Raw genomic sequence first — 22,058 nt, 5'->3', positions numbered from 1 at the left:
TTCATTCAAAGACTCAATCATGGACACTCTTACTGACAGTTGTGGCTGCTTCACGTGATGTATTGCTGTCTCTACCTTCTTGCCTGTGTGCTGTTGCCTGTACCCAATAATGTGTGTACCATGTTTTGTGCTGCTACCAAGTTGTGCTGCTGTGATGTTGTGTTGCTACCATGTTGTTGTCATGTGGTGTTGCTAAAATGCTGTGTTGTCAGGGTGTTGCTGCCATGCTATGTGGTTGACTTAAGTCTCTCTTTATGTAGTGTTGTGGTGTCTCTTGTCGTGATGTGTGTTTATTCCTATATTTTTAATCCCAGCCCCCATCCCCGCAGGAGGCCTTTTGCCTTTTGGTAGGGCGTCATTGCAAATAAGAATTTGTTCTTAACTTATTTGCCTAGTTAAATAAAGGTTAAATATATACATTTGATGTCGGAAGTTTACATACATCTTAGCCAAATACATTTAAACTCAGTTTTTCACAATTCCTGACATTTAATCCAAGTAAAAAATCCCTGTTTTAGGTCAGTTAGAATCACCACTTTATTTTAAGAATGTGAAATGTCAGAATAATAGTAGAGAGAATGATTTATTTCAGCTTTTATTTATTTCATCACATTCCCAGTGGGTCAGAAGTTTACATACACTCAATTAGTATTGGTAGCATTGCCTTTAAATTGTTTAACTTGGGACAAACGTTTCGGGTAGCCTTCCACAAGCTTCCCACAATAAGTTGGGTGAATTTTGACCCATTCCTCCTGACAGAGCTGGTGTAACTGAGTCAGGTTTGTAGACCTCCTTGCTCGCACACACTTTTTTCAGTTCTGCCCACACATTATCTATAGGATTGAGGTCAGGGCTTTGTGATGACCACTCCAATACCTTAACTTTGTTGTCCTTAAGCCATTTTGCCACAACTTTGGAAGTATGCTTGGGGTCATTGTCCATTTGGAAGACCCAAGCTTTAACTTCCTGACTGATGTCTTGAGATGTTGTTTCTGTACAGCACTTTGAGATATCAGCTGATGTACGAAGGGCTATATAAATAAATTTGATTTGATTTGATTTGATTTGATTTGATTTAAAAAATCCCTGTTTTAGGTCAGTTAGAATCACCACTTTATTTTAAGAATGTGAAATGTCAGAATAATAGTAGAGAGAATGATTTATTTCAGCTTTTATTTATTTCTTCAATATATCCATATAATTTTCTTTGTTGCTTCAATATATCCATATAATTTTCCTTCCTCATAAGGCCATCTATTTTGTGAAGTGCACCATTCCCTCTTGCAGCAAAGCACCCCCATCCCAACGATGAACCAGACTTGTGGAGGTCTACAATTTTTCTTCTGAGGTCTTGGCTGATTTCTTTAGATTTTGTCATGATGTCAAGCAAAGAGGCACTGAGTTTGAAGGTAGGCCTTGAAATACATCAACAGGTACACCTCCAACTGACTCAAATGATGTCAATCAGCCTATCAGAAGTTTCTAAAGCCCTAACATAATTTTCTGTAATTTTCCAAGCTGTTTAAAAGCCCAGCCAACTTAGTGTATGTAAACTTCTGACCCACTGGAATTGTGATACAGTGAATTATAAGTGATTAGCCAGCAGAATACCACCTATGATTAGCCAGCAGCATACCACCCTGCATACCACTGATGGTTTGCTTCTGAAGCTAAGCAGCGTTGGTTCTGGTCAGTTCCTGGATGGGAGACCAGATGCTGCTGGAAGTGGAGTTGGAGGGTCAGTAGGAGGCACTCTTTCCTCTGGTCTAAAAAAGACACTGCCCTGTATAGGGTGCCGTCTTTTGGATGGGACATTAAACTGGTGTCCTGACTCTCTGAGGTCATTAAAGATCCCATGGCACTTATTGTAAGACCTCGGTGTCCTGGCTAAATTCCCAATCTGGCCCTCAAACCATCACGGTCAACTAAGAATCCCCAGTTACAATTGGCTCATTCATTCCCCTCCTTTCCCCTGTAACTATTCCCCAGGTCGTTGCTGTAAATGAGAATGTGTTCTCAGTCAACTTACCTGGTAAAATATAATAAAAAAATGTATAAGTGAAATAATCTGTCTGTAAACAATTGTTACTTGTGTCACAAAAATGACTTGTGTCATGCACAAAGTAGATGTCCTAACCGACTTGCAAAATCTATAGTTTGATAACAAGACATTTTTGGAGTGGTAGAAAAACAAGTTTTAATGACTCCAACCTAAGTGTATGTAATCTTCCCACTTCAACGGTATCTTTTTAAATAGTGTAAGTGAAAGGGCCTCAGTGTCCTGCTGGTCATGCTGGGTATGTAAACCAGGCAGTGAGAGGTTTAGGTCCCTCCATCTCTGACTAACTGGCCCTGGTCAGTCAGGGGGTGAAGTGGTCTGTTAGCCCAGATGTCAGTCTACGTGCTCCAACTCGCTCCTGGGAGACATTAAACCAATCAGGCTTCAACCACAGGGGCTAAAGAACAGTCAACTGACGTCATCTTTCATAACTGCCGCTAAAGAACCCAGAGAGAGACGACCCTCTAGGGTGGCTGCGACCCCTCCGTGACCCCTTGGTGTCCTGACTTAGAAGAGGTAACAACGTCAACAAGAGACAGACATACCTTGGGGATGGAGGCACCATCAGGACGCTCTCTAGCATCAACAAGCGTCAACTAAGAGGTATATCAACAGGTTACAGACAGGGCACACGCCTTTTCCTGTTGATGTTAAGCCTTCCCACCGTTGAACTTCCTCTCCCTGATGGATGAGCATTCTGAGTAGGCCTTGAAGGAGCGTCTTTCCTGTGGTCACAGTCCGTTGAGATTCACAGTGGTTTGTTTCAACCGTGACACAAAGGCAACATTCAAAGGACATTATGGAATCTCTGAGACTCATCAGTCGTGATGAACACCTTGACTCTTTCAGACGTCGAGGCCAAGGTGTTTATGTTCAAAAGAAACACGAAAGAACCGCATTATGTTCCGAAAGAACTGTAGAACATCATGTGCATCCTCCCTTGCCTGAACAACAGGCTGGACTAAAGGTCACAGACATAATCATACTCAGACAGAATCTGACAAAGGTGAGCTTTGACTTGGGGACTGTTTGTCTTTTCCATATGCAATATTTTGGCTCGTCATTTATTTAGCAGTGGAAAGAACCATGGATGCATGCCAAACACACTGTGTCTTTTACACTGATAACAAGTTCAAACAGGTGCCATTAATACAGGTAACGAGTGGAGGACAGAGGAGCCTCTTAAAGAAGAAGTTACAGGTCTGTGAGAGCCAGAAATCTTTCTCGTTTGTAGGTGACCAAATAATTATTTTCCACCATATGCACAATTGGTGGCTGACTAAATACCTTTTTGCCCCAATGTATATGGTGAAGTTATATAGATACAGTCCGTTTAAGGCAGGAAAACAAAAACACATTTATGGTTTCGACCACATAGAATAAAGACAGTAGACTTGCCGCACTATATCATAACGTGTAAATCCTTATTCAAATGATGTTTTTAGTTCATGTACTGTTACTGTCTGTAGTATTGCAATAAATGTCTTCACATGACAGAACAGCATGTCCACAGTCATGCAAACTAATGTGACTAAAGTCATGACATCAACAACATGCTATCATGGTATGCTACCACTGCCAACTGTATCCAGACAGTATTTTAATGAGGGTAACAATGAAGTGATTTTCAATCCCATGATGGATCAATTAATCATTAAGGTCTACTTATAGGAGTTGTAATGAAAATCTTCTAAACCCTTTTACTTTATACTGCAATAAACTCACTGAACCATTTAATTCATTACTAATTATAGTCTGACATTGTCCACATGGCCATGTGTGTGAGATGGCTGGTGGGTGCATGGCTGGTGTAGTCTTCTGTGGTATACTTACAAATATGCGCAAGTGGCGGGCACACACCAGGCCGATGGAGCCGTTCTGGTCAGGACCACAGACTACCAATACTGTTGGCTGCTTCTTACCCAGGGAGGTCAGAGGAAAGGCCTGGAGGGAGAGAGAGACAAAGAGTGAGACAAAGACTTCACCAGTTAGCCTAGCAGACTCATTGTCCAGGGTACAGGTCATCCAACCCGTGAGGCTGACTCTCCATCACTGTCAAACTCTCTCCTTCGCATACCAGGGACGTAATGCCATAGCCAGGGGAAATAGTACCCAGGTCTTTTTTTAAAGACAGAAAGCCCCAAACTAATTCAACCCAGACAGGAGTGGAAAAAATACCAGACCCGGACACCACAGGATGCTCCCTTTAAATAACACACTACTTTCCATCAGGCCTGAGCCATGAGTTTTCCCACTGGGCCACTGGCATCTCCCCCTCTCTGTTTTACAGGGGCACAGCACATACCCCAGTAAATCCCCTCACACGTCCTTAAGAGAAGCAGCAGAGGTATCCCCGACTATATCCTGCTGGAGTTGGCGTGTTAACTTAAGTGGTCCAATCTTCCTCCTCGCACCTAAATAGGATCAGTAGGGGAGTGAAACATGTAGTGTTGCTAGCTACTAGCGACATCACAGCTAAAGGTGTCTTACCTTACTTTCCAACAGCTTTAACACACCAAATATGTAGCCTAACCCTAGGTATTAAATATACCTGACAAATTTCAATGTGGCTGCTAAAACCGGGAGTCTAAATGGAGTGGTACATTACAGTGCAACAAATGGAGCCTTACTCTAATTGCAGTATCTGATTAATACAGACATGAAAGAATGAATTACAGTAATGATGCCGGGAGAAGAGAGACAGCAGCCATTATCTGTAACATAAATGTTCTGTCTAGGAGTAGATACACTCTAAATGAGATGAAAGAAGGATGGTAATGGCGGCATCAAGTCCGTGATGTGGAAGGATAATGATGGCAGCAGAAGCTACCTTCCAAGCGTAGCGAGAGAGGAAATAGATAGGTAAGAACATTTAGCCTAAGTGGCTGAAACAGATTAAACCACTTCCTGGTGTCATTAAGGGTGTAGTAGTGTGTCTCCTGCTGTGCATCAGGGTTTTCATGTGTGTCTCTCGTTGCGCTGATGTGATGACACCCTCTCTGACTTGCTCCCCTGTGGCAAATGCTAACGCTAATTAGCACAGTAGCCCAATAAGGACCAGCCATCTTTGATAGGAGTGACATTCAATATCCACATACTGTGAATGCAGTGGAAAACCTGAGTGCCTTTTACAGCAGCATCCTAACTGTATCATCTTATATTTTCTATCTTATCTCACCTTGCTTTAGGATTAGCGCTAACAAAATGATTAAAGACTAAAGAGAAGGTCATTTCAGTGGATATCTAAACTTCACATCCAGTGGAACAAGCTGGTTTTAGAGGAGTAGGTTGCCCTGGTCTGGGTTTAGTAGTCCGGGTGTAGCCCTGCTACCCTGCCTCCTATCTGGAGGAATGGGGTTATGTCAGCTCATGGTGCCAGGCTCTGCAGTCCTATCCTCATACATGTGTAGAATACGACTGCAGGGTTAAACCAACCCACCGCCAGATCAAAGTGTTTCTGACACAAAGTGTGTTCCTGACATCTCCACACTCCGTACACTGCTGCTGACCACAGGCAGTCTGACTGGGAGAACTAACTTACAGAAGGCTCACCACACATTACACAAAGAGACAAACACACACACACACACACACACACACACACACACACACACACACACACACACACACACACACACACACACACACACACACACACACACACACACACACACACACACACACACACACACACACAGGAGCAATGGCTGCATTGACTCTAATAAGGTCCCAGAGGCTAAGCCTACTTTTTTTTTTCCTACACGGATTCTACGAGGTAGGTCGACTGAGAACATATTCTCATTAACAGTAACGACCCTGGGAATAGTTGTTTTTAATTGGTACGTCTATCGGCCAGCTAACTATCTAAACTTGTAGCAAGCATGGCCAAATTACCGACCGGGGTGGGGCCCATTGATCATCCGTCATCATATTAAAAACTGCAAACATTTGCCTCCACCCTATGGCAAAATGTGCATAATTTCAGGAAATTAGCTGTAAAACTGCAAAAAATACATCTCTGCCCATGGCAAAATGAGTAGAATTGCATGAAATTAGTTATTATATTTGTGGCCCCCACCCCCATGCCCATCCCTGCACTATAGGGCCTCTGCTCTCATCCATCTGACACACACAGACACACCACACACACTTGCCCCCACACCCACGTGTCCCACCACACATACAGCCACAAATACAAAAAACCCAAAGTACCATGATATTTAGTATTTTCACAACATAATGTTTCATTATTTTAAATATTCATAAATTATTGTAATAACATAAAAATAAAAGACATCTAAATACTATTCATATTACAGAGCAGGTGGTAAAGCTTCATGTGACACCTTTTGCTTTGTAGCATCTACAGATGAAACATTATGGTGCCTGGGTAAGGCCAAAATGGCTGCACTCATGCACGCCAGATCACAGAGGAACTCCGATGAGATGGACCCTTGATGCCAGGGGGGTTGAGGTCTTTGGGCGTATATGGGGTGGATTACTCTGTGAGGAGTTCATGTTATCTGGCAAACGCAACCACTGTAGTGAAATCACAAAGCCTGTGGATAGGGGGGTGCTCCCTCTGCTGTTTCCTGAAGTTCACAATCATCTCCTTTGTTTTGTTGACGTTGAGTGTGAGGTTATTTTCCTGAACTTTGATGTCATGCATGTGGGTGCAGCAGCCCCAAGCCGAGCCAGATGCTGCTTGTCTAGCTACATACAGTATGTGTACTGCGGCTGCTCGAGCCATGGACCATTGTCTTTTGGTGATAATGATGGTAGGTGGATGTGGTTGAGGTAATCAGACGCTCTGAGGGGAGCTCTCACTCTTTCTTGGTCTCTCTCTCTTTATCTCTGATAGGAAAGTGTCTTATGTCTGAAAGCTCAAGGAACATTAATCACACCACACTGGGTTCCTGTGGAGGATACGACTGCAGGGTTAAACCAACCCACCGCCAGGTCAAAGTGTTTCTGACACAAAGTGTGTTCCTGACATCTCCACACTCCGTACACTGCTGCTGACCACAGGCAGTCTGACTGGGAGAACTAACTTACAGAAGGCTCACCACACATTACACAAAGAGACAAACACACACACACACACACACACACACACACACACACACACACACACACACACACACACACACACACACACACACACACACACACACACACACACACACACACACACACACACACACACACACACACACACACACACACACGTAGGGGTCTGATGTAAAAAGGGATTTATAAATACATTTGATTGATTGATGGATAGATAGATTAATGAGTAGCCTGAAAAAGGTGGTTCTTGGAGAGAGGAAGGAAAGAGAAGTGGGGGGATAAGGGTGGTACATAAAGTACCTTGGTGATGGCGATGGCACAGGCATGCCCCCAGATCTCTATCAGCTGCTGCTGGCCAAACCTGTAGTCCCTCAGCAGCTCTGTCTCAATGGCTGCTGTCTCCACTTTACTGTAGGGAAACACAACACAGAGCAATAGCATTAGCAACATCAGTCAGATTCAATCAATCACAATTCAATTATATATTGTGTATGGTAGCACTGTTTATGAATCTCTCAGCAAACTAGACCTAAACCTCAAAAACATATGTTGCTGTGTTGCGTGTTAGATGCAATGCTTGGTTGGGGATTGTCTGATGCCTGAGGTATTTCCTTTGAGTGTAATGACACTACCAAGTTGAAGTTTATGAAGTAGATATTTATATGGCTCTGAAACAGGTATACAGGTAAGGCTGACAGGCCTGAACTGATATCATAACTCTGCCATGTGGGCTCATTTAACCAGAGAGGGAGCTGCTGTGGAAACACAGAGAAAGTACACTATTCCATATTACACTAGAGACACCTGGTGGAGAGATTGAGTACTACATCAATACTTTCTCAGAATACGAAGGAGAATATTATAACATAACATACACAGAGTATACCAATTATTACGAACACTTTCCTAATGATGACTTGCACCCCCACCTCAATTAGTCGGGGCATGGACTCCACAAGTTGCCCGAAAGATTTCCACAGGGATGCTGGCCCATGTTGACTCCAATGCTTCCCACAGTTGTGTCAAGTTGGCTGGATGTCCTTTGAGTGGTGGACCATTATTGATACACACAAGAAACATGAGCTTGAAAAAACACATCAGCGTTGCAGTTCTTGACACAAACCGGTGTGCCTGGCACCCACTACCATACCCCGTTCAAAGGCACTTATATCTTTTGTCTTGCCCAGTCACCCTCTAAATGGCACACATACACAATACATGTCTCAATTGTCTCAAGGCTAAAAAAAATATTCTTTAACATGTCTCCTCCCCTTCATCTACACTAACTGAAGTGGATGTATGTCTGTCATGGTGTATATCATGGAAAGACCAGGTGTTCTTAATGTTGGCCTGGACGCCGATGATGTGGATTAAGGCAGCCCCCGGGACCTCTCTGATTCTAAGGGGCTCTATTTAAATGCGGAAGACACATTTCGATTGAATTTATTCAGTTGTACAACTGACTAGATTTCCCACTTTCCTCAAAGGTGACATTTGTGGTTCCAGCAGGACTATTTTTGTTTACAGCAGAATGTATTTGTCAGCTGATGCTCTGCTCACACACACATGCACACAGGCTTGTGCGGTACCGGAGCGCCAGTCCAGGTCCAAGAGGCTTCTAAAGAGCTTCTACCCCCAAGCCATAAGTCTCCTGAACATCTAATGAAATGGCTACCTAGACTACTTGCATTGCCCCCCTCTTCTACACTGCTGCTACTCTCTGTTATTATCTATGCATAGTCACTTTAATAACTCTACCTTTATGTACATATTACCTCAATGACCTCTACTAACCGGTGCCCCTGCACATTGACTCTGTACCGGTAACTCCTGTATATAGCCTTGCTTTTGTTATTTACTGCTGCTCTGTAATTATTTGTAACTTTTATTTCTTACTTTTAATTTTTCTAAAAACTGCATTGTTGGTTAAAGGCTTGTAAGTAAGCATTTCACTGTTGTATTCAGCGCATGTGACAAAACATTTGATTTGATGCACACGCATTTGTAGAATTTTGCATTTTTCAAACACCTGAAACTGTATTTTCCTGCAATCTAGAGCCAAAATCATTATGCTTAATTTGATGTAAAAAAAACATGTCTATTTTTCTGCATACAGTATCTAAGCATACCTCTTGAGCTGTTCTCCTGACTGGTGGTTATTTCTGCATACAGTATCTAAGCATACCTCTTGAGCTGTTCTCCTGACTGGTGGTTATTTCTGCATACAGTATCTAAGCATACCTCTTGAGCTGTTCTCCTGACTGGTGGTTATTTTTTAAAGAAGTGAATATTCCTCTCTGCATCTCTGCTAAAATCTGGGTAATTGATTGAAAGGAATGTGAGTCTTATTTAGTACATTGTTGTTTTTCTAAAGTCTACCAACTTTTCCAGCAGGCATGCCAGCTAAGATAGACAAGCTAGCTACTCTAACATGAATGATAGCCTGAAATGGCTTCTTGGTTATCAGGTCATGAGATTGGGAACCTATCTGGCCTAGCTAAATCCAACTTCATAAAATTGGTTAGTGGTTAGTAGAATTCCAGAGAGAAAAAACTAAGCATTATTGTTATTTAAATGTAAAAAAATATATATCTATAAATAAATAAGAAAAACAGGACAAATCTGAGGGGGCACATGCCCCTGTGCCCCCTACAGGCATGACGCCTCTGGACTTAATCATCCTCCACTTGTGACTACAGGGGAAAAGCATACAGGGAAGCTAAAAGGGCCACTGACATCTGAAGCATGTAACAACTTCAGGAAGCTCAACAAGGACTAAGAAGGTTGTCCCTGATGTAAAACCTCATTCAGATATCTTATGATGAAACACTCTAACCATATTTCGAGCTCTCATGCAGATGAAAGTCACACGTTGAAAGCATTTAAAAACAGTACAGCTTAATGTCCTGGCATCACAGGCAACAACCCCCACATTCACATATCGCTTAAACCAATAAACATAATCTTAATTTCACTGTGATTAGTTGAATGCTTAAGGTTGCCCCAGCATTGGCCCAGTGTTCTCTTCTCTTTTGGCTCTAGGATCACTGTGTTAAAACCTACCGCGTCCAACGGGGCTTTTGGCATTTAGCTCAGCCAACAGAGCATCACACCTGTCACCCAGGGCTAGCCTGGGGCAGACTTCCTGGCTCGCTGTGACATGATGGTCTTTACAAAGATCACATTAGTTCATTGGGTTGGATGGCTGCTTTCATAATAGGACGATAGTACTTTTACAGTAAGCAATGTAGGCTACAATTCATCCGCGGTCACTGCCTGAAGGCCTACATAAAATGTAAAAACTTGTCACCTTGGCAAGATGTTGCCCGTAAGCACAGATTTAGGATCAGCTAACCCTCCACAACCCTAACCTTAAACAGTACGGGGGGTGGGTGGGGGGGGACTGCATCTGTCTGGAAAACATCATCCTACCCCACTGTCTTCTAGACCAGGCCAAATGGCACCCATATGGAGCCTGCTGGGTCCACATAATTCAATATAACTTATTATATATCTTTGTCTGAGTCAACAATGAGACAGAAATCCTTGTTTATGTTCCTCCCAAGTCCCCAGCGAACAGATAACACACAGTGCTGTAGTCCTTCACTCAAGCACATAAAAGCCCTCGAGGGAAAGGGAGAGATGGATCCAACTTAGGTGCACCAAGGGGGACCATATGTCAGTGAAGGTGCTCTGAAGAGCAGAGGAGGAGGGGAGGGGGTGTTGCACATACGCTTGAGTGGCTGGAAGAGCAGCAGCAGAGACAGTAACAAGCTGGAGAGACCCAGTGTTGCACCCCTCCCTCCCCCGGAGTCTCCATTAATCTCCATGTGTGTGGCGGCCAAGGCATCCCTATGGTGTGTCATTGCTCCTCACCACTCAGGCTGTGGCCCAGGGTGCTCAGCTGTGATCACATGCCTGTTAATGAGCCTGTTTACCTCCACAGCCTAGTTGTCCCTGAAGGGTAGCAGACACACACACAAACAGAGGGTGATACATGCACACGCATGTGAGCACTGCACGTACATGCACATACCTTTTCAAACACACACTTACTCGCATGAGCAGATGGCTGCTCGCAAAACACTTCTCCACCACGTCACACCAAAATATACAGTAGGGCCTACACAAAAAACATGCACAACTAAGGCTGCGGCGACCACATGACTCAACATCACAACACTTTCCAATGTCTAATGAGCTCATGTTTATGGGAGAGAGTCAACAGAGCTGTCTGACAAAACTAATGAAAAACACAGAGTGCCTGCAGTAACACTGTACTAACAGTCTCAGGAGACTGATTAGGTCTGGGATGATGAAGTGATTAATATAAATTGCAGCCTGTTAATTGCATGGAGTGTCAATCCATCTTCATTTATCTAGATCTGTTAATTAAGACAAAGTTACAGTGAAATGTGTGCAGGAGCAGAAAGCTTACACTTTTTTAATAACAAAATAACTGAGTATTAAGGCTGTTCCTCCCCTCCTCTCCCATGCCCTCCTCTCCTCCTCTCCCATGCCCTCCTTCCCTCCTCTCGCATGCCCTCCTCTCCTCCTCTCCCATGCCCTCCTCTCCTCCTCTCCCATGCTCTCCTCCTCTCCCATGCCCTCCTCCTCCACGCCCTCCTCTCCTCCTCTTGCATGCCCTCCTCTCCTCCTCTTCCTCTACTCCTCTCCCATGCCCTCCTCTCGCATGCCTTCCTCTCCTATGCCTTCCTCTCCTATGCCCTCCTCTCCTCCTCTCCAATGACCTCCTGTCCTTCTCCCATCCAGGATCTACATTAACTAAACAGCTCCTAAAATAATCTGGTAACTTTGTATTTTCACTCACTTCACAGTAATTACCCAGGCTCCTCTCTGCTGATGCTTAAATAACTGTCTTGTAGACTGGGTGTCCCGCCTGTATGTACTCGTCTCTGTTCTCGTCTCTGCTTCTTTCTGTCCTCCTCTCTGTCCTCCTGTCGGTTCTTCTTTCTGTTCTCCTCTCTATTCATTATTTATGTTCTCCTCTCTGTTCTTCCTTTCTGTCCTCCTCTCTGTTCCTCCTCTGCCCTCCTTTCTGTTCTGATCTGACCAAACACAACACAGAAGAGTGGCAGGGTAGCCTAGTGGTTAGAGACATGGACTAGCAACCGGAAGGTTGCAAGTTCCAACCCCCGAGCTGACAAGGTACAAATCTGTCATTCTGCCCCTGAACAGGCAGTTAACCCACTGTTCCTAGGCCGTCATTGAAAATAAGAATTTGTTCTTAACTGACTTGCCTAGTTAAATAAAAGTAAAATAAAAAAATCACATGAGGTAAAAGAGAAACAAGTTAAAATGGAAGAGTTTGTGTCTTTTTCCGGTAACCCCCTCCCTCTGTTCTATCACTATTTTCTTTCTCCCTCTCACACACCTTCTCTCTCTGTTCCTATCTCACTCTCTCTTCTGCTATGATGAAGTCCCAGCCAGTCTCCCTGATGCAAAATAACAAAAAGGAGGGCCTGACAAGAGCAGAAAGAAAGACCCAGATGGAGAGAAATAGATTCATTTGGATACAGTGGGATCCAAAATGACTGGCACCGCTGACTGACAATGCACAAACAATACATACAAAATATAAACAATAGAATTAGAGCGACAAACTCAAAATACCAACATGTGAAAACTACTGTACTTTATTAATGTTTCAATGTAACCCACCAAAATCATTTATTAATTTAAATAAAAATCAATGTCCTCCAAATCAAGGTTTCACAATTATTGGCACCCTTAAATGTTATTGAAAATAACATCTACCAACATTAAACAAGGAATTAAATTCGACTTATTTAAGTTTATCTAAGTGTTAAGGAACTATATTGAGCCATAACATCACTTCCTTTTTCACTGGGGTATAAAAAAGGGGTAACACTTATGCAATATCCCTTTGTCATCCAACACCATGAAGAAAACAAAAGATCTGGCAGTTCAAAAGAGACATATATGGTCGTAGACCTTTATAAATCTGGTAATGGCTACAAGAAGATCCACAAACAATTGAATATACCACTGAGCACTGTCAGGGCAATTATTAAAAATTTTAAAGATATGGAACAGTCAAAAACCTCACAGATAGAGGATGCAAATGCACTTTGCCCCCCAGGATAGGGAGGAGGATCGTGAGAGAAGCAACAAAATCCCCAAGAATCACTGTGAAAAACTTGCAGGCCTTGGTGGCGTCTTGGTGTCACCAGGTTTAAAAAGCACCATCAGACGCCACCTCCACAACCACAGGCTCTATGGAAGGGTTGCCAGAAGAAAGCCCTTTCTGACCCCAAGACACAGACGCAAACATATTGAGTTTGCAAATGTCATTTAAATTATGATTGGAAGAAGGTGCTCTGGTCAGATGAGACCAAAATTGAACGTTTTGGTCAGATACAGCATCGGCATGTTTGGTGGAGAAACAGAGATGCATACCAGGAGAGGCACCTCATACCCACGGTGAAATATGGTGGTGGGTCTGATGTTTTGGGGCTGTTTTAATTCCAGAGGTCCAGGGGCACTGGTTAAGATTGATGGCATAATGAACTCCACCAACTATCAGGCACAATCTGGTTGCCTCTGCCAGAAGGCTGGGACTTGGCCGTAGGTGGACTTTCCAACAAGAAAATGACCCAAAACATACCTCAAGATCCACACAGAAATGGTTCTGTGACAACAAAATCAATGTTCTGCCATGGCCATCTCAGTCGCCGGACCTCAATCCAATCCAAAACCTGTGAGCTGAGTTGAAGAGGGCAGTTGATAAGCGCAAAACCAAGAATGTGAAGGATCTTGAAAGGTTCTGCATAGAGGAATGGTCCAAAATCCCTCCAAATGCGTTCCTTAACCTTGTCAAACACCACAGGAAAAGACTCCATGCTGTTATCCTTGCCAGAGGTGGTGGCACTAAGTACTAAATGAGGAGTGCCAATGATTATGAAACCTTGATTTTGTTGAAATGTATTTTGTATTAAATAATTGTATGATTTTGGTGTGTTCCATTGAAACATTAATAAAGTACAGTATTTCTCACATGTTGGTATTTTGAGATTATCTCCATAAATATATTGTTTATATTTACCAGTCAAAAGTTTAGACACACCTACTCATTCAAGGGTTTTTCTTTATTTTGACTATTTTCTACATTGTATAATAATAGTGAATACATCAAAACAATAAAGTAATACATATGGAATCATGTAGGAACCAAAAAAGTGTTACACAAATCAAATCATATTTGAGATGCTTCAAAGTAGCTAACCTTTGCCTTGATGACAGCTTTGCACACTCTTGGAATTGTCTCAACCAGCTTCATGAGGTAGTCAACTTGAATGCATTTGTTTTTACAGGTGTCTTGTTAAAGTTAATTTGTGGAATTTCTTTCCTCAATGCATTTGAGCCAATCAGTTGTGTTGTGACAAGGTAGGGGTGGCCCTATTTGGTAAAGACCAAGTCCATATTATGGTAAGAACAGCTCAAATAAGCAAAGATAAACGACAGTCCGTTACTTTAAGACATCATGTCAGCCCTAAAGGACTCAGACCATTAGAAACAAGATTCTCAACTCTTTGGCCTGAATGCCATGCATCACATCTGGAGGAAGTGTGGAACCATCCCTATGGTGAAGCATGGTGGTGGCACCATCACTATGGAATGTTTTTCAGCGGCAGGGACTGGGAGACTAGTCAGGATCGAGGCAAAGATGAACGGAGCAAAGTACAGAGAGACCCTTGGTGAAAACTTGCTACAGAGCGCTCAGGACCTCTGACTGGGGCGAAGGTTCCCCTTCCAACAGGACAACGACCCTAAGCACATGGCCAAGACAACACAGGTGTGGCTTCGGGACAAGTTTCTGAATGTCCTTGTGTGGCCCAGCCAGAGCCCGGACTTGAACCCGATCAAACATCTCTAGAGAGCCCTGAAAATAGTTGTTCAGCGACGCTCCCCATCCAACCTGACAGAGATTGAGAGGATCTGCAGAGAAGAATGTGAGAAACTCCCCAAATACAGGTGTGCCAAGCTTGTAGCGTCTGTGAGAGAAAAATTACAAAATGATGTTATAATACTGTTTAAGCATCGAATTGCTTTGATGAGTACTCTCTCATCTGTATCTATGGGACTGAGTTGGGCCTCTGGAGCTTGAGCTGACAATTGACAATGACTTGGTGATAAAAACCTACAGCCGGCATTCCATAGACAAGATGTGGTGTGTGTGACCCGAGATAGAGATAGCCTGTAAAAATTAGAACAATCCCTCATTGTCTCATCTTCATCCTGGCATTTGGGAAACTAAGCCAGGTTGGGGGTAAAACAACATCCTGTGCAGATAACCAGGAGATGAACCCAAGGTGGCTTATGATGCCGATCAGCATTTTTAGGTTGCCTATATAAGATCTTTTTTTTTTTCATTATCAGTTCAGCTCTCTGCAACACGCTCAAGAGGGTGGGGTCGACAGTTTCATTATTGCAATAATTAATCGATATTGAATAAAGATGATTGTTTGAAGAAATGACAAAAGTCTCTCACTTGATTAGAATATTCCACGACACGTCATACCCAAGAAGACTCCAGGCTGTTATCGCTGCTGAAGGTGCTTCAACAATGTGCTGAGTAAAGGGTCTGTATACTTATGTAAATGTGATATTTCCATTTTTATTTTTAATAAACCTGTTTTTGCTTTGTCATTATGGGGTATTCCGTATAGATTGACGATGAAAAATAAATAATTTAATCGATTTTACAATCAGGCTGCAATGTAACAACATTTTGAAAAAGTCAAGGGGTCTGAATACTTTCCAAATGCACTGTATGTATACTGCATATATGTATATGAGAGAGAGAGGAGCACGCGGGAGATGACTAATTGACACCAGCTCATTCCTGTCTCCTGTGTTATACTTCTAACACAGAGGTTGTGGAGCCACTGAATACATTCAGCAAAGGCATGAGAAACTGAACCAAGGTAATGCATCTCATTATGAAATTAAAGAGTGAAAATTCTTCCCCCCATATTTACATTAGCATTAACATAATCACATTTAATGTCATTGTGAGCTTAAGTGGTGCTAGAGCAAAAACGGTTTGGTCATAAGTTGGGTCATGGTGGCCAGGGAAATTATACAGCACATAGAGACTTTGAGGAAAAGAGCTGTGGAGATGTTTCCTGGCTTACAAATCATTACTAATGCATGCTTCAGTCTCTTCCTGCTGCCACTACTTCAGGTCATCTGATGTTCGACTGTCCATCCCGCTGTGTGCACAGGTGCGTGTGTGTGTGTCTGTGCACATGTCTGTGTGTTGTCACACGTGCGTGTGTGTGTGTGTGTGTGCGTGCACAGGTGCGTATGTGTGTGGGCACAAAGATGAAAGATCACCTAAGGACACACAAAAAACACAAAGTACTGAAGTACATTCTCCTCATCACTCAAGACAAGTGTAGTTACAGGAAGCCTCCCATCTGAGGGGACAGGAAGAGAGAGGAAAAAGAGGCCAGGCTTGGCTAACAATAGCAGAGAGCAGAGCAGAGAGAGAGAGAACAGAGATTAGTAAAATCATCCATCACTGTCTCAGTCGGGCATCAGCCTGAGGGGAACATCGTGATTTAGTGGTGCGAGGACTAAAAGCAAGGAAAAATATATAGAGAGAAAGAGAGTGACAGAGTACGTGTGTGTGTGTATGTATTTGCGTGTGCGTGTTTATGCATGCGTTTGTGTGTATCTAATGGGCCAAAGGAGATGAGATCTGCAGCGCATTTGCCTGTTGGCCATCAGCAAAGCTGGAGAAGTTGCAGGAACAGCCGTGGGGACTCGTGGCTCAACTTCAACCATAGCCATAGCCTCATCCACAGCCTCACCCACACCCTCAGCTGGCACAGAGAAGACTGGGCTTACCTTGCCTCAGCCTGGTCACATTATGGTCAGATCCTGCCTATGTTATGCCTTCCATCTCCTCCTGTTGATTCTAATGTTAGAAATGATTCGTCACACATATCACCCATGAACAGTGCACTGGGGTATCAGAGTGGTGAAACTATAGTCACAGTGCCACTCACAAAGGTCAGTCATTCAATTCATTTCAGGGCTATAATGAATCCTGGGGATGGATGGACGTATTGTATGGACATTTATGGACATTTATGGACAATGTATGTATGGTATGGACAATGTATTGTAATGACCCGACTAGATCATAAAGGAACAATTGTCCAGACAGAGGCTTGAGTTTACGAATTGACGGTTTATTACACCAACTTTACACAGGCTACTGTTTGGGCCGTAGCACACGCCAAATAGATGACACAAGCCAATCGTGACCTTCTCTTGTGAAGCCCAGACGTAAGAGAGAGAGAACAAAAGCTGAACCTGGTCTTAACTTCCAATGCTCCACCCCCCCTGCCCAACCCCCCTCCACGCCACTCCGCCAACCACCAGGATGCCCGGCATCAGAACATTCCAGGCATTCCCGTGATTGGCAGATAGCAGGTTGATTGACAGGTCGGACCCCGCGAACACCGGGTACTGGTCAGTACAACACAACCACCTCCTAGCCTAACACATAACACACAGCTGTCTGTGCGGGTCGCTACACAGCCCCCCCACCACAAAGTCCCTCGTCCCCGAGGGAACAAACAAAGTCTCTGAAGCGACCCGGAGGTCTCCTTTGCCTGCGTGGTCGTGATGGTCGCAGAGTGCCCCTCTGGGACCCAGGGGATGAAGGCAGGGATATGGGTGACAAGGAAGCGGGAACGGGTAATACAGTCCGTGGCTCTGGGGAACCACGCGGTGACACAGGGGGGGGGAGACAGGGGGAGTGGGCTGTCTGGAGCCTTGTCTGCGGCACCTGAGGGTGGGTGCCTGGAGAATGTCATTGCCAGAGAGGGGAATTGTGGGGGTTCCTGGGGTTTGGGGAGAAGAGGCCCCTCTGTATGGGGCTAACCTGTCCCGGTGCAGTGCCACCTTTCTCCCTCTGGGAGGAAGCTGCACCCGGTACACAACCTCCCCTACCCTCTCCAGGACACTGCAGGGTCCCACCCAGTGACTGTCCAACTTGGGGCATCTGCCTTTTTTCCTTAGGGGGCTGTAGACCCAGACCAGCTCCCCAGCCACAAAGTGCCTTCCCCGGGTGTGCACGTCATAGTTCCTTTTCTGCCTCACACCTGCATTCACCAGCTGCTCTCTGGCGAAGGTGTGGGCTGTCTCCAGGCGGTCCTGGAGTCTCCGGGCATACTCCAGCCCCGGAGGAACATGAGGGCTATCCAGGGGCCGACCAAACGCCATCTCCGCAGGGGTGCGGATCTCTCTCCCCAGCATGAGGAGGGCAGGCGTGCAGGAAGTGGAGTCTTGGACAGCGGAGCGGCATGCCATGAGGACCATAGGCAGGTGCTTGTCCCAGTCACGCTGGTGTTTGGAAGAGACGATGGCCAGCTGCTGTCCAAGCGTTTTGTTGAAGCGCTCCACAAGGCCATCACTTTGAGGATGGAGAGGAGTAGTGCGGGTCTTGTGCATACCCAGCCTCTCACACATGGTGGCGAACACACGGGACTCAAAGTTTCTGCCTTGGTCGCTGTGGATGGACTCTGCAGCTCCAAACCTGCTGAACATCCCCGCTGTCAGGGCGTCGACGATGGTCTCTGTCTCCTGGTCAGGCAGAGCATAGGCCTCGGGCCATTTTGTGAAATAGTCCATGGCCGTGAGCACCCAGCGGTTTCCACTGTCTGTGGTGGGGAACGGCCCAACTACATCCACTCCCACCCTCTCCATGGGAGCCCCCACTGGGAACTGTTGGAGTTGAGCATGAGAGCGGCCTGGGGGGCCCTTTCTCGCTGTGCAGTTGTCACAGCGGCGACAAAAGTCCTCCACATCCCTCTTGTGCTGCCCCCAGTAGAAGCCCTGACGGAGACGGCGCAGTGTTTTTGTGACCCCAAAGTGTCCAGTCCCCACCCCCCCCCCATGAGTACTCTGGAGCACAGCCTCCCGCAATGCTTTTGGGACCACCACCTGCCACCTCTCCTCTCCCGTAGCTGACTCCTTCCATGCCCGCTGTAGCACGCCATCAGCCAGCCGCAGTCTCTCAAACTTCGACCACAACCCTTTGGTCGCGAGTGAGAGCGCTGTCACCTCTTCCCATGGTGGCCTCACCTGCGCCTCTACCCACTGTAGCACTGGCTGTAGGTCTGTGTCCCGTCCCTGCTGCTGCCGCCATTCAGCCACGTCGACAGTCTGCAGCTCACAGCAGACAGGCCCGCTCGCCCGACACACTGTGGCACAGACACCCTCCTCTGCCCGCAGCTCTCTCTCCCGTCCCTCTCTCCGTTCACAGTGGCGGCAGCCGTCTGCAGTACAGGGCCGACGGGACATGGCGTCGGCGTTGGAGTGGCGTGCCCCTGCCCTGTGCACCACCGTGAAGTCATACGGCTGAAGCTCCTCCAACCAGCGTGCCACCTGCCCCTCTGGCTCTCTGAAAGACATGAGCCACTGGAGAGCAGAGTGGTCAGTCCTTACAGTAAAGGGCAGACCACCCAGGTAGTACTTGAAGTGTTTGACGGAAGCCACAACAGCCAAGAGCTCCCGCCGGGTGACACAGTAGCGGCGCTCATGTTTGTCAAATGTTTTGCTGAAGTACGCCACCACTCTCTCCCCCTCTGGCCCCACCTGGGCCAGCACCCCACCCATGCCCACATTGCTCGCGTCTGTGTCCAGGATAAAGGGCAAGGTGAGGTCAGGGGGCGAGCACGGGGCCTCGATCAGTGCACGTTTGAGGGTGTTGAACGCCTCCTCACACTCCACTGTCCAAGTGAAAGCCTTGTCCTTCGGCAGCAGGCGGTTCAGTGGAGCAGCAACGCTTGAGAAGCCCCGTACAAACCTCCTGTAGTACGAGGCCAGGCCCAGGAAGCTCTTCAGCTGACGCTGGTCGGTGGGGGTGGGCCAGTCTCTGACAGCCCCTACCTTGTCCTCCATGGTGCTGATCCCCTCCTTCCCCACTCGGTGGCCCAAGAAGGACACCTCTCTCCTCATGAAGTGGCACTTCTCGGGGTGGAGCTTCAGACCTGCGGCAGCCACCCTCTCCAGCACACGCCGTAGCGCCCCCAGGGCTGACTGGAAGGAGCTGCCATGGGCCAGGATGTCATCGAGGTATACCAGACACTGCTGTCGGGGGATGCCATCCAGCACCCTGTCCATCAAACGCTCAAAAGTAGCTGGAGCGTTGCACAGGCCAAAGCACAGGACCTTGAACTGCCAGTGTCCTCTGTTAGTGGAGAACGCAGTTTTGGCTCTGGCCTCTGGGGAGAGGGGCACCTGCCAGTAGCCACTGCGGAGGTCTAGTGAGGAGAACCAGGAGGACCCCCTAACCAGGTCCAGCGACTCATCGATACGTGGTATGGGGTATGAGTCCTTCCTGGTTACCTCATTCAGCCGCCTGTAGTCCGCACAGAACCTCAGCTTGCCCCCCCTTCTTCGGAACCATGACGACTGGCGCCGCCCAGGGGCTGTCTGAGGGCTCAATGAAGTCTGCCCGCTGCATCTCCAACACAGCCTTGTCTGCCGCCTCCTGGCGTGCCAGCGGGATACGGCGGGGACGCATCTTGATGGGTCGAGCATCACCTGTGTCGATCTCATGCTGCACCAGATGAGTCTGACCCACCTCTTCCTCACTCAACGCAAAGCTGTCTCTGAATTCAAACAGCAACTGCCACAACCGTTCCTGCTGCTCAGGGTCAAGACCAACACAGTTCCTCCCCCATATCTCCCTCACTGCAGACAGTGTCCTCTCCTCTCCCATCTGGGGTAGCTGGGCTGGGGGGGTGCGACCCGGGCTCACAGAGGGCTGTGTCATGGAGGTAGCTGGGGGAATGTAACACACCGCCGTAGGTGACAGGGGGACTGGGGAAAAGTCACACACAGCTGTGGGGGAGGGGCGCAGCCATGAGTCTCTGCTGCTTTAACTGTTGGAGTAAAGGGTTTGTTGGGTTGAGTGAATGTGACATTAGGGGGGGCCATGGTGACTTCCGTCCCTCCCTGGAAGCTCAGTGTGCCCCTATTTAGGTCTAACTGGCAGCCTGTGCTCCTAAGAAAGTCCAACCCCACGATACAAGGGTCCTGCACAGCCGCCACCCACACAGGATGACGCACAGTCCTGCCCCCTACTGTCAGAGTCATTATTCCCTTCCCTTTCATGGGTGCCAGCTCACCTGTGACTGTGCGGAGCTGCACAGTTGTAGGCTCACACTGAGTCCAACCTGGCACAATATCTGGCCTCACCAGGGTTACTGTGGACCCAGTGTCCACCAGGGCGGAGCAGGGCACCCCCTCCACAGTGACAGGGACATGACAAAAATCCCCAACACAGGTCCGGCCCACCACAACAACAGGCTCCATCCGCTTGCCCTCGTCTGCTTCTGGGGGAAGTGGAGCATTGCTTCCCCGTCTGTGCCGGTGGGCTCCTCCTGAAGATGATGGTGGTTGGGATAGAAAGCCAGGGGTCCACACTACCCGGTCTATGCGGACCCCGAGCCGTTTCCCTGAGCTCTGGGGGACATGGGGCAAACTCGGCGCAGATGGCCTGGCTGGCCACAACCCCAGCAGACCCTGGGACCAGGGCGTGTGTTTCGTTCCGCCTGTAGCGACACAGCACGAATGAGTTTTGTCATTTCGGCCACCCAAGCAGGCTTTTCCGGCTCCGGGCTGCTCTGCCCCCCAGCTCGCACAGAGGGTGTGTCTCCCTGCACCCCCACCAAAGCCCCAGCTGAAGCCCCAGCCCACACCAGCTCCCTCTCCAAAGCCATCTCCAAGGCTGTCTGCAATGACTCATGATGAGCCAGCTGGGTCTGTATGCGCAGCTCCGTAGGAGAGAGCGCCTGTATGAACTGGTCCCGTGCTAGCTCGCTCTGCACGGAGGGGGGCATGTGAGCATATGCCCGCCGAG

General features: G+C 46.7%; 1 protein-coding gene across 1 annotated transcript in view; it reads right to left on the bottom strand.

Moving 5' to 3' along the window:
* LOC123999255 (yjeF N-terminal domain-containing 3-like) overlaps positions 1–22,058 on the bottom strand; it is an 81,006-nt gene that overhangs the window by 4,633 nt on the left and 54,315 nt on the right. The window contains exons 2-3 of the mRNA XM_046304839.1: positions 7,430–7,538; positions 3,893–4,003 (exon numbers count right to left, since the gene is read on the bottom strand). Coding sequence (XP_046160795.1) covers positions 3,893–4,003; positions 7,430–7,538 — 220 coding nt within the window. The remainder of the gene's footprint in view (positions 1–3,892; positions 4,004–7,429; positions 7,539–22,058) is intronic.

Source organism: Oncorhynchus gorbuscha, linkage group LG02 (genome assembly GCF_021184085.1).
Source record: "Oncorhynchus gorbuscha isolate QuinsamMale2020 ecotype Even-year linkage group LG02, OgorEven_v1.0, whole genome shotgun sequence".
Classification (NCBI taxonomy): Eukaryota; Metazoa; Chordata; class Actinopteri; order Salmoniformes; family Salmonidae; genus Oncorhynchus; species Oncorhynchus gorbuscha.
Note: the sequence above shows the minus strand (reverse complement) of the source record. Positions and strands in the feature narration are given on the sequence as shown.